The following is a 13,318-nucleotide window of genomic DNA, read 5'->3' as shown; positions in this document are numbered from 1 at the left end:
ACAACACAAGAGTCGTGCTGAGGGTACGATGTTCAAAGTACACTCACCCCAGCAACAGCTTGAGTAATGTCTGTCACATTGTGGCTGGAAGTGGTGGTTTCATTCTGTACACTGGTTTCTCTTGCACTCATTACATCCACTTAGACATACCTGGAAAGATGAGCACAATTACTTTTTAAAACATAGTATACTCATGTGTAAGTACTGTACACTCACTAAAAAAAATTTCTGCACCCTTGGCTCTGAAACCATCTGCAACGATCACTGCGGCCGTACCCATGATGGGTGTTATCAGTTTTCTCGGTCCAGTGTGTCATATTGTATAACCCCATAAAGGTGCAGAATAATCTTTTAGTGAGTCTACATGACATTTAACAATTTGTAATGAGGTCAGTGAAAATGACTGATCTTCCACAAAAGAATACACAGTTGTTAATAAATTATTCTATGTGTAGCCTTCAGCTTCTTTTTTTTTCTAATTCTGAACTATGCGACCAGCCCAATCTTAGCCATCCCTAGTTGATCAGATTAGTTAAAACAAAAATCACAGGCTAGAGGTGTGTGCCCAACTCATAATCTTATTGGATATATTTGGAATTCCACTCGAGAATTGTGTTGTTGCCTTACCCTCTCCACAGGCGCACCCACATAAATAAGAACTGACAAGTCAAAGAAAATATTGATTTCTGCCTTATGAAGGTTAAAACTGTTCACTTGCCATTAATGTGCGTATTTATAATTAACAAATAAATTGAAAGATAATCAATGAACAGTTTAAAGGATAAATTTCAAGACTAGACTTTACTTTGAGAATGGAGCTTATGAAGGTAAAAAGTGAGCAGAGGCCACTCTTCAATTTTTATTACTATGGAATTGATATACAGTATCTTAAAGTCAGCAGAGTGAATGACATGTTTCATATGCAGTATGGTTCTGTACTATAAAGTATGTCGGTCGTGGTCCACTTGGTAACAATTACCATATACATACAGTATTTGTTTTATCATTTCCAATTTTGAGTGTAAAAATTTATGGCACACTCTTACACGTACAGTATATCTAAATACCATTATAACGAGTGGTAGTACCAGCAGAGAAATTGATTCTGAGTTTCTTTATTCAGAAATAAATGGAAGCACTGATGCAGAATAATCAAGTTGAGCAAGTTGAAAAGTTTAGCGTCAATGTGTGGTCATCGGAGATACAGTAATTCACATTCTTTTACTGTACAGTCGAGTCTGGATTTACGCGGTTTTCGTTTACACGTTTGGTCATTTACGCGGTGCCTTGCCAGAACCGGGATGCTTGATTTACGCGGAGAGCAGCTGGCGGTCCTGCCGCGCCTTGCCATTTTTGGATTCAAGCCTCCCACCATGTTGGGTAAGCGGTGTGAGTAGGTTCCGCAGTGTATGTCTCTGTTGCGTTAACGGTGACGTCATATGACGTATCGGACTGTGATTGGGCCACGCACTCTTACCTCCCTCAGCCGCTAGCTGTGATTGGTTTAATGTAATATGACGTGCCCTGCCGTGGGAGGGATGAAGCCGCTTGACCTAGCCGCGTCAGTTACAATCCTCCCAGTCACCCCGTGTATACTGTGTGCCATTGTTCGGATAATCTCGCTAATCTCTTAAGAATGGCTTCCACTGGACCCCCACTACCACAGAAAAATCTTGCATTACCTGGACCCAGCCGCCCTAAGCCAAAGAAGAGAAGACGTGCCATAAGTTATGAGGTGAAGTACAAGATAATACAAGAATTAGAAAAAGGAACAAGACAGGTTGATCTCGCTCGCCAGCTTGGTGTTAACGAATCTACGATCCGGACGATCAAGAAGGATGCAGCCAAGATAAAAGAACACATGAACATCACAAAGTCTGCAGGTGCTTCAATGATCAAGTATTGCCAGAACAAGGTGCTTCTCAAGACGGAGAATTTACTTGTGAGCTACTTGATTCGTCAGGCACGAGGGGACACGGCGGTGGACACGCGGTCGGTTCAAGAGTACGCACGTGAACTGTAAGTAGCAGTGGCATGTAAAATGGGAATTGCAGAGCCCAAACCCTTCAATGCTTCCTCTAGGTTGCTGCAAGGGTTTAAGAAGAGGAACAAGATCACCAACATTAACATTGGTGGTGAAGGATTGAGTGCTGACCGTGTTGCAGCTAGTGATTTTCCTCCGTTCTTACGTGACGTTATGGAGGAAGGACAGTACACCAACGACCAGGTGTTCAACATGGATGAATCCGGTCTGTTTTGGAAAAAGCTACCTTCCAAGACCTTCGATGTCAAGTCTGCCAGCAAGTGTCAGGGCCGGAAGTTGCAGAAGGAGCGCATCACCGTTTTGTTTACCACCAATGCCTCCAGTACCTGTAAACTCAAGTTATTGGTAATTCACACAGCCCGCAAGCCGCACGCCTACAAGAACATGGACATGACCAAGCTAAATGTCCACTGGCTAACCGCACGTAAGGCGTGGATGTTCTCTGCTCTGTCCCTCTCCTGGTTTGACGACTGTTTCGTTCCCGACGTCAAGAAATTCTGCGAGCAACAGAATGTTCCATTCAACATTTTTTTGCTCCTTGACAACGCACCACGACACTCGCCCCTACTGTTGGATCGTCACCCCAACGTAAAAGTGGTCTTCCTTCCTCCCAACACCACGTTGTTAATCCAGCCCATGGATCAAGAATTAATTTGTAATGTGAAGGCTGCATTCTCTACAAAGAAGTTTATGCTCCTGAACGACTGTACCAACACCAAGGATGAGTTGCGTAACCTGGGTGACACCGATAGCGAAAGGACGAGGAACAAGAGTTGGCGGATCAAGAAGTTCGCGTCAAACAGTTTTGGAAGAAATTTAACGTCAAGAAAGCTGTTGACTTCTTGGTGGAGGCATGGGATCAGCTGTCTGTAACAACGATTCGTCACGCATGGCGGCATGTGTTGCAAGGTATCCCAGGTGGGAGGCAGAGTCAACCTGTGACTGGTGAGGTTCAGTCTGTTGCAGTGGCAGTGGACCTTGCAAGAGAAGCTGCGCAGTGTTACAGCTGCAGGCTTCTCCAAGACCACCAACGACGACATTATGGAGGTGATAAGGGATCCTGAGGTGACTGCCGACGAGATGTTAGAAGACGATGACGTCAGTGAAGAGGCAGGTGGTGCGTCATCCAGAGAAGAACACAAGTTAACGCATGGTAATGTTAAGGATGCCACCGAGTTTGCAGAGAAACTGAAGCTCATCCTTTCCAACGACACTGACAATAATCGTTATGAAATCTTCAATAACCAGCTGTTGCACACTATGGAGCCGTACATCAAGGTGTATCATGAAAACGTCAACACTAGCCGTCAGCGTAACATCATGGACTTCTTCGCCCGCAACCCACCACAGGCAGCCCAAAAAAGTGATAGTGACAGTGATGGTGACTTTGAGGGATTTGTAAGGGAGGCCCTGCCAACTGTGGTGGATAGTGATGGTAATTCACCTGAGGGCCAGTAATCAGCCCCCTGCCTCGGAACCAGCCGCCAATCCCGTACACCGACCCATCTCTTCTACTAACGTGTTAAACCTAACCTAACCTTGATTTTTTCTAACCTAACCTATTGTAAGTGTTAAACCTTGATTTTTTCTAACCTTACGTAAGTGTTAAACCTTGATTTTTTCTAACCTAACATAAGTGTTAAACCTTGATTTTTTCTAACCTAACCTTACGTAAGTGTTAAACCTTGATTTTTCTTTTACCTGGTACAGTATATTATTCTCTTATTGATATTTCTCTTCTATATTATGTGTGTGTGCATACCATCATAAAGCTAAGGTACTATTTTTACTACAACGTAGGCATTGTGTCTGAAAAAGTGGAGTTTGGGGGTCGTCTCAGTCTCTATTTCAATTAATCCCATATGTTCTGTTATTTCATTTACGCGTTTCTCGTTTTACGCGGGTTCAATTGACCGCGTAAATGAAGACCCAACTGAACATGTTTCTTGAAGGAAGAGTTTTCAAATGTTATCATCTATCAAAAGAATGTACTTTAATGTATTGTAAAGTACTGTACTGTACTTGGAATCTTTTGAAAAAGAGTTGAGAAAAGCTGCCAAGAGCAGGAGATGGAAGTTGTAATTTTTTATGATTGTTTAAAATTAATGATTAAGGCAGTTTATGTTATAAAATATGTGTGAATACTGGCAGAATTATTAAATTCTAGCTAAACATAACATATGGGACAACAAATACCGTCCAGTCCCTTTCACTAGTGCATTTACAGGGGCTCATCAGGTTTTGCACAGTGTGTCAGCCTTGTTTGTTTACATTTAAGAGTAAGATATACTCAATACTAAACATACTAAGGAATCAAAGTAAAACAATATTAAAACAAATATCTCAATGGAATGATTTGTGTAATGTTGATTTGATGAGACCCTGTATATAATATACAGTGGTCCCTCGGTTAACGAACACAATTCGTTCCAGTGTCGTTTGTTAACCGAAAATTTTGTTAACCGAATCTATTATTTCAATGGAATATTGGGTAATTGGTTCCAACTCACAAAAAAGTACATACAAAGTATAAACAAAATGCAGTACAGTACTGTACACTTACTTTGAGGTGTGTATGTAGAATGTAAAATGTAAAAATGCAAAATATTCAGGAGACCATAAGACTTCACATTGCTGAAACTTTTAAATTCCACAGATGCATTCAGGAAGCAAATGAGTCCAATGCAGATTAAAGTGCTAGGCTGAGACACATGGCTGCAACATGTGATTTTGGCCAGTTCCACACCAGAGCATTGAGGGATCAGTTTGTAAGTGGGATCCACAGTGCTGAAACCCAAAAGAAGCTGACTACTGCCAAGATCTCTTGAAGAATGTCTGCAAACAGCCCAAGCTAATGAGGTTGCTGCCGTTGAGACGCAGCAGTTCCGGAATCAAAATGCGCCTGTTCACCAAGTTCAAGCTGCAGATAGTGATAAAGAATTTTCGGCGCATCAAGTCCAGCGTTCAAGAAAGTCACCACAGCCAGTGCACAAGGTAAGGGCCATGCCCAAGCAGTATAACCACTCCACTGCTAGGGAAGGAAATTCTTCAGGTCAAGCTTTCTACACATATACAAGTGCTTCTCTTGCGCTAAACCCGGACATCAGAGAGGAAATTGCCGGTTCTGCGACTGTGTGTGTAACAAGTGCAACACAAAGGGACACATTGCTGCAGCATGTAACAGGAAGAATACAGTATTCACATCGTAAGGGTTGAAGACAATGAAGTACAAGATGTTCTACAACTTCAAGAGCAAATACATACTGTGAATTCTGTACATACCAGTACTACTGCAAATGCTCCCATTAATGTTTCTTTGAGGCTTGAAAAGAATGATGTTACTATGCAGTTAGATACAGGTTGTGCCATTTCTATTGCCCCTAAAGACTTGTATGAGAAATATTTTTCAAGATAACAATTAAAGCCATCCAATGTACGTCTCCTCATTTATACTGGTGAAAACCTTAAACCATTTGGTGAAATAGAAGTGGAAATTGAGTACAAAGGGAAGCAGTTTAAACTTCCATTAGTAATTGCTCCAAAAGGTTCATGTGCTTTGCTAGGAAGGAACTGTTTGTTCAAACTGGTACCTGATTGGAAAGATGTGTTTTTTGTAAATCATCTTCATGCCTCAAAAAATGTTCCAGATGTTTCCACTATCCTAAAAAACTACAGTGAATTGTTTAAAGATGAGCTAGGATGCTATAATGGTCCAGAAGTTGAACTCGCTGTTTCAGAAAATTCAAAATTTCACAAAGCTAGACCAGTTCCGTATGCCTTTCAGTCCAGAGTACAAAATGAGTTACTGAAAATGGAAAGTGATGGAGTAATTGAGAGAGTTTCATGTGCTCCAGTTGGTGCTGCTCCCATTGTGTCTGTGAATAAAAGAGATTCAGATAAAGTCAAGAGTGTGTGGTGATTTTAGTGTGACTTTCAACAAATGTGCTGATGTAATGGGCCCCTGTCTCATCAACAGAACATATTATATAAATGGGTCAATACATCTGATATTATATTCAGATTCACCACCCTGTAACTTTCCACTGTCTATGAGTAAGACAGGAGTTGTACACGTGAGAGGTGGTAGGTAGTAGGCAGCTACTGAACAGGGAGGTACTACTGCCTGGGAAGATATTGGCAGCATAATGTGTTGTCTAATGGTAGACCCTGCTGCCATATGGCATCACAAAAATTGTGACCAAGTCCCAGGTTGCTGATCTGACTTTCTGCCTCATTTACACACAATTGTAGGGTCTCTATTGTTTCTATTACATGACAAAACAACATACATACTATAGCGTTTCTCACTGTTGATTTTTTTTTTCATTCTTGCATATCTTTCTATTTATTATTATCACAGTGTTGTTGTTGTTATTATTACCATTGATATTTTATTTTACTTTTTATTATAAATTTTATTTACTATGAATTATTATTATTATTATTATTACATTTTCGCCCCCCGGGCCCTGATGTGGGTCAGTGACCTGTGCCCGGGTGGGCTAATTCCCGTGTAAAAAAAAAAAAAAAGAGTGTAGAGGCCCATCGTCAGCATATATGTAAGCCCGCACTGCGAGGCCCTAACTCAGTAGTCACTCACAGCAACGTATATCGTAAGGACGTGACCTAACGTTTATATTACATAAACGCCGTCCCTTTCTCATTCACTCATATACAGTGGAACTTACGGTCGATCTACACTCAGGAATTATAGATACAATCCTTTTATAATAAAACAAGGAACTACAGTTTGGGTTTCGTTACTTAAACCCAAATAATAAATATATGTGAACGGCCTGGTTAATTGGACAATCCAGCCGATTCATATAGGTGGCAGCGGTGGGATACGAACCCACGCCTACGAAGAGACTGGTACCCTATTCCAAAGGTTGAAGATTTACATTGTTTTGAGAAATTGTTCAGTTTTTAGTGTGCTGGACAAGTCACAAGCATACCACCAAATCCCTATTGCAATTGAATCTATTAAGTATCTCACTAGCAATACTCACATTGGACTTTTTGTGTTTAAGAGATTGCTTTTTGGTACTCACTCTGGCCCTGCAATTTTTCAGGGAATAATGGATAATATGCTTTCTGACATTCCAAAGGTTATATGTTACTTAGATGATATCCTCATTGCAGGAAAAGACAAGAAGGATCACCTAGATACATTGTGTAAAGTTCTGCAAAGGTTGCAAGAGTCAAGTTTCAGATTAAATAAGAACAAATGCAAATTTTTGCAAATTTCTGTCATATCTTGGTCATAGAATAGATGGTGAGGGCCTTCATCCCACAGAAGATAAACTCCTTGCCATAAGTCAAGCTCCACCCCTAAAGATATAGCAGCCTTAAAATCCTTCCTAGGCCTGATAATGTTTTATTCCAGATTTCTGAAGAATCACTCCACTGTACAGTACTTGCTCCCCTGAATAGATTGATAAAGAAGGGTGTTCAATGGGTTTGGACCAAAGTAGAGGATGAAACTTTCTCTAAGGCAAAAATGTTACTGCTACATTCAGATACTCTTGTACACTATGATGACTCTTTACCATTGTTTCTTTCATGTGATGCTTCTTCATATGGTATTGGATTGTCACACGTTATTGATGGGGGTTACCGACCAGTTGCTTTTGCCTCATGTACATTAACAGGTGCTCAGAAAAAACTATTCTCAATGAGATAAAGAAGCCCTAAGCATTGCATATGGTGTTCAGAAATTCCGATAGTTCCTTTACGGCCGGCAGTTCACGTTGATTACAGATCACCGCCCATTGGTTTCCTCGTTCAGCCCAGAGAAACCTGTTCCACCACATGCATCTGCCAGACTGCAAAGCTGGGCACTTAAGTTGGCTTCATACAACTACAAGATAGAATACAGGAACACGGCTGCTTATGTTGATGCAGATAGCATGTCAAGAGTCCCTCAGGCTATAAAATTGAACCGTGACAGTGAGGTTGTAAATTGCTACTTCTTTGAAACAGACATCCTCACAACTGTTACGCATCAATTGATCAAGAAGAAAACTGCAGTAGATCCAATATTATCCCAAGTTCTGAAATATGCTCAGTGTGGATGGCCAAGTACTGATGAGTGTGATCCAAGTTTACAACCTTTCCTACAGCGTTGAGATGAAATCGCATTGAACAAGGGGTGTTCTATGGGGACTTCGTGTTATAATTCCCACTGCACTGCAAAGGGACATACTTCAAGAACTACATGAGACACACCTAGGTATGATAAAAATGAAGGGATTGGCAGGGTCCTATATATGGTGGCCCAATCTGGACAAGCAAATTAAAGGAGTCGTTTCTTCATGTCAAGTATGTCAATCCATGAGGGCAGATCCACCTACTGCACAAATTCATCCGTGGACTTTTCCATCCAAACCTTGGTCAAGACTTCATGCTGATTTTGCAGGTCCAGTCTCGGGAAAGATGTACTCTGCACTTGTCGATGCTTACAGTAAGTATCCTGAAGTAGTTCAAATGAAGAGCACTACGGCCGAGGCTACGGTAAAGGTTCTCCGCGAGGTTTTCAGTAGACACGGATTACCTGAGATTCTAGTCATAGATAATGGACCGCAATTCACTTCAAAAGAGTAATAAAGCAAGATACTGAGACTGTCCTACAAAGATACCTGCTTTCCTATCACATCACTCCACATTCTACAACAGGAATCGCCCCTTCTATGCTGCTGATGGGAAGGAAACTGCGTACTCGTTTGGATTTACCCGGTAATATTTCCATCTTTTACGAAGAAAGTGGAAGTAGAACAAGAGTCCATGGCGAACCGAACTGTTTCAAGTGGCTGTCGTGTGTTGAAATTGAGTGATTCAGTGCTAGTGAGAAATTATAGAGGAAAAAAAATATGGGTGCAAGGTAAAGTGGAGAAAGTGCTTGGAGAAAGGCTTTACTTAGTGAAAGTTTATAATGGCTATGTAGGGAAAAGACACATAGACCAATTGCTGAAGTGTCCTCAAAGAGTAAATGAGGACATAGTCCCTGAGGAGGCTTTAGTACCGGTAGATGAAAATTAAAATAATGAAACCAATAATAATGAATGAAATAGAGCCTCAAATAAGTGAAAACGAAAATGCAAGTCTTACAGTTTCAGAAGTTTTGGGGCAATTCCAAAGTTCGCCTAATAAAACTGTACCTTCTCCCAATGAGCGACTAGTTGCTTCCAGGAGATATCTAGAACAGCAAAGAAACCCTCCTAGATACCTAAATGACTATACAACTTGAATATTCTTGTATTTTATTTTTGTATCTTCTAAATATAATATACAGAACTATATTGTAACTTACTACAATTACTGTAGTTTCCTATACAGTCATGCGCCGGTTAACGTCCTAGATATGTTCTTGGAAACGTGACTTTAACCGAAATGGACGTTGTCCGAAAATACAGAAACCTATGGGATATATTCTAATTGGTTCCAGGCACCCAACCCCAAGTTTCCCATTTTACGACCATTTAGACCCACTAAATATATATATATATAATGTTATGGTAAATACCATACACACACATAGGCATGGCTAGGTTTATTACAAAGTGATGAAAAGGATACGCTCAATACTGTAGTGGGTAGTCCACAAAACATGTACAGTCGACCCTCGTTAAAACGGGCTAATAGGGGGGGGGGGAGGGTGTCCGTTTTAGCAGATTGTCCGAATTAACCAATTTAGGAGTTAATATTGCATAAAATTGCATTATACAGCTATGTGTATGTTTATTCGAGTGCCCCGTCATAGGAGTCCGTTTTCTCTCACTTCAGGACGCCTGAGTCGTCCGTTTTCTCTTAATCTTAGAGTGTACCAGAGACTTTGTTATTCCTTAGAAGTGACACAGAATTTGAAATTGCAACCCCAATTGCAACTGGGACAATCCCAGAACCAGAAATTTGATACTGACAGTTCAGATTTCGTCCGATTTATCCGAAATCCAGATTAAAGGGGTCCGAATTAACGAGGGTCGACTGTAACCATGTCTCTCTTTATTTGAGTGCCCCGTCATAGGAGTCCGTTTTCTCTCACTTCAGGATGCCTGAGTCCTCCGTTTTCTCTTAATCTTAGAGTGCAGTGCACCAGAGACTTCGTTATTCCTTAGTAATGACACAGAATTTGATATTGCAACTGGGGTTGCAATTGTTGAGGCAACTTAGATATGTCTGATTACAGTTGGAATATTCAAGATCCATTGTTTAAAGCATCAACTGTCTTTATGGTTGGTAAAACTTGTCAAGTCTGTCAGTCTGAGTGGCATGTGTGAAGCCTTGTGTTCGTACAACCGCTTTCATTCAGACCCACTAAACATATAATGTTATGGTAATTATCAGAAACACACATAGACATGACTAGGTTTATTACAAAGTGATGAAAAGGATATGCTCAATACTGTACAGTGGGTAGTCCACAAAACATGTCTCTTTATATTTCATTGCCCTGTCATAGGAGTATGTTTTCTTTCACTTCAGGATGCCTGACTTCTCCGTTTTCTCTTAATCTTAGAGTACAGCGCGCCAGAGACTTTGTTATTCCTTAGTAATGCCACAGAATTTTAAATTGCAACCCCAATTGTAACTGGGGTTGCAATTGTTGAGGCAACTAGATATGTCTGATTACAGCAAATGTGTTATTGTCAATTTGTGGGTGAAAGATTTTATCCTCAATAGATGTAGGTTAACATCACACCTGGAGGCAAATGCCTAAGGAAGGAAGGATATTCCTTTAACACATAATATTTGGCCAGTATGGGGAGGATCATCGTGTTTCCGTCAGGGGATCGTGGAGTGGTGGTCCAGCAGCGGAAGTGTTGTGTGTGTGTGTGTGTGTTTTTTTTGGGGGGAGGGGGGGGGCACGGACGTATATGCTATCGGACGTTGTTCGGTTGAACGTTAACCGGCACATGACTGTATTGCTGTGCTTTATTTTGTTAACATTCCTTATTAGATGATAGTTTAGTTTATATTTTTTAGGATATGTTTCCATTTGATTAAGTTTGACATTTTTGGTTTTAAAAGGAGGGATAGTGTTATATATTACTGTACAAATAATTGTATAAAGGAATAATTTATATAATTACAGCAACAGCTGTATTTATTTACTTTAAATGTTGATTATTTATACAGTGGTCCCTCGGTTAACGAACACAATTCGTTCCAGAACTTCATTCGTTAATCGAAAATTTTGTTAACCGAAACCATTGTTTCAATGGGATATTGGGTAATTGGTTCCAGCTCACAGAAAAGTACAGTATATAAGTATATACAAAGTAAAGCCAGAATATAATTTACATTGCTGGAATTCTTATAAGATAGTGATTAATTTGAATATAAACAAGCTAAAATTTGCATTAGACATACAAATTTTAGATCTAATTTAAGAATTTTATTAGAGCAAAAATTTTATCTTTTGTGCAAAATATATGACATTTATATTCAAATTATTACCTGTCGTGCAAAGATTTCAGCAATGCAAATTATATTATCCTAACTTTAGTCCGAGGTATTATTTATTTTTAAACCAGTAAACCTAGTCTTTTTGCCTAAACGTTTCTCAGGAAGGTGGGTGTGACAGTGACATGTTTGACAGTTGGCGCCTGTGGTGTGAAGTACAGTTGGGTCTTCATTTACGCTGTCAATTGAACCCGCGGAGTACCGCGTAAAACGAGAAACGCTTAAATGAAATAACAAACACATGGGATTAATTGAAATAGAGACTGGGCCGACCCCCAAACTCCACTTTTTTCGACACAATATCTACGTTGTAGTAAAAATAACATCTCAATTTTATGATGGTATGCACACAATTAATATTTAAGAGAAATACAGTCACCCGGTTAATGTCCATTCAAATAATGAACTCAACCCCCCTCTTCCCATGCTCGCTGGCTCCTGCCTCTCTGAGAAATGTTTGGGTGAAAACAGAAGGCTTACATTTTTAGTAATAAATAATACCTCAGACTAAATTGACATTGCTGGATTCCTTGCAAGACCAGGAATATTTTGATAAAGGTCATAAATTTTGCACAAAAGATAAAATTTTGGCTCTTTCTAATCAAAATTCTTACATTAAATCTAAAATTTGTATATCTAATGCAAATTCCATGATGTTTATATTTAAAATAATCACAATCCTATAAAAATTCCAGCAATGTAAATTATATTCTGGCCGGGTAATTTGTAAGAATTTTATGAGCTAAAACAAATATCTTCAGTACATAAACAAATTATACTTCACCCGCGTAAATGACCAAATTTACCGCGTAATTAAAGCATTTCATTCTGGCAAGGCACCGCGTAAAATGACCAAACGCATAAACAAAAACCACATAAATCCAGACTCAACCGTATTTAATTGTTAATTTATGTCCTTTAGATTGAGTTTTTGTGTTTTACTTATAAAATTTAATAGAAGTAACCGATGTGAATTTAATTTGCATTGCTGGAATTCTTATAAGATAGTGATTAGATTGAACGTAAACATAGAAGAGATCACTGAATTGGCTGAAAACCTCCTCAGCTTATCAGCTGATGTTCAAAACAAATGTGATTTTCGTAAGGGTTTCATTAATAAAAATGTTTTTTCGTTAACTGAATTGAAGATTCTTATGGAAGGTAATTCGTTAACCGAAATTTCGTTAACCGAGGGACCACTGTATGTAGACGGATTTATATGGAGACTCAGTGTAAAGGGAGCAGCAAATAAACATGGGATTTAGAAGACTGTGCCTCAATCTCTCCTACATAAATAGACTTCAGAAATGAAGACTCCACAATACTGTACATTCAAATTTAGATTTCAGTGTACAGTGTATAGAAGTACTGTACAGTAGTGTATTCAAATGTCAATAGTAAATCAGCTAGGAGGCTAACAGCCATCAACAAATCTAAGCAAGGGAGCAAGTAATAACAACACGTCTTCATCTGTTATACTGTACAGTATAATTTGCATTGCTGGAATCCTTGCAAGACAGCGAATAATTTGAATATAAATGTCATATAGTTTGCACACAGAGATAAAAAATTTAGCCCTTTGTAATAAAATTAATTAGAACTAAAATTTGTATGTCTAATGTGAACTATAGCGTATATATTCAAATTAATCACTACCTTATAAGAATTCCAGCAATGTTAATTATATTCTCCCATGTCAGTTCAGTGACATTTTAAAGAGAAAAACTTGAAGTTACTCTTAAGGACAGATAAATAAATAAGCACTAGACCTTGGCATCAACTGTCAAATATATCACCTCACCTCCCCCCGTC

At 39.4% G+C, this 13,318-nt stretch overlaps 1 protein-coding gene across 4 annotated transcripts in view; it reads right to left on the bottom strand.

The window, feature by feature from the left end:
* The window catches only part of LOC121873823 (helicase domino-like), a 140,488-nt gene that overhangs the window by 113,248 nt on the left and 13,922 nt on the right, over positions 1 to 13,318 (bottom strand). For all 4 annotated transcript variants that reach the window (XM_042377558.1, XM_042377561.1, XM_042377559.1 and 1 more), the window contains exon 2: positions 48 to 150. In XM_042377558.1, coding sequence (XP_042233492.1) covers positions 48 to 131 — 84 coding nt within the window. In that variant the 5' untranslated portion in view covers positions 132 to 150. The remainder of the gene's footprint in view (positions 1 to 47; positions 151 to 13,318) is intronic.

Source organism: Homarus americanus, unplaced genomic scaffold (genome assembly GCF_018991925.1).
Source record: "Homarus americanus isolate GMGI-L3 unplaced genomic scaffold, GMGI_Hamer_2.0 scaffold25827, whole genome shotgun sequence".
Classification (NCBI taxonomy): Eukaryota; Metazoa; Arthropoda; class Malacostraca; order Decapoda; family Nephropidae; genus Homarus; species Homarus americanus.
This window is presented reverse-complemented; position numbering and strand designations above follow the sequence as displayed.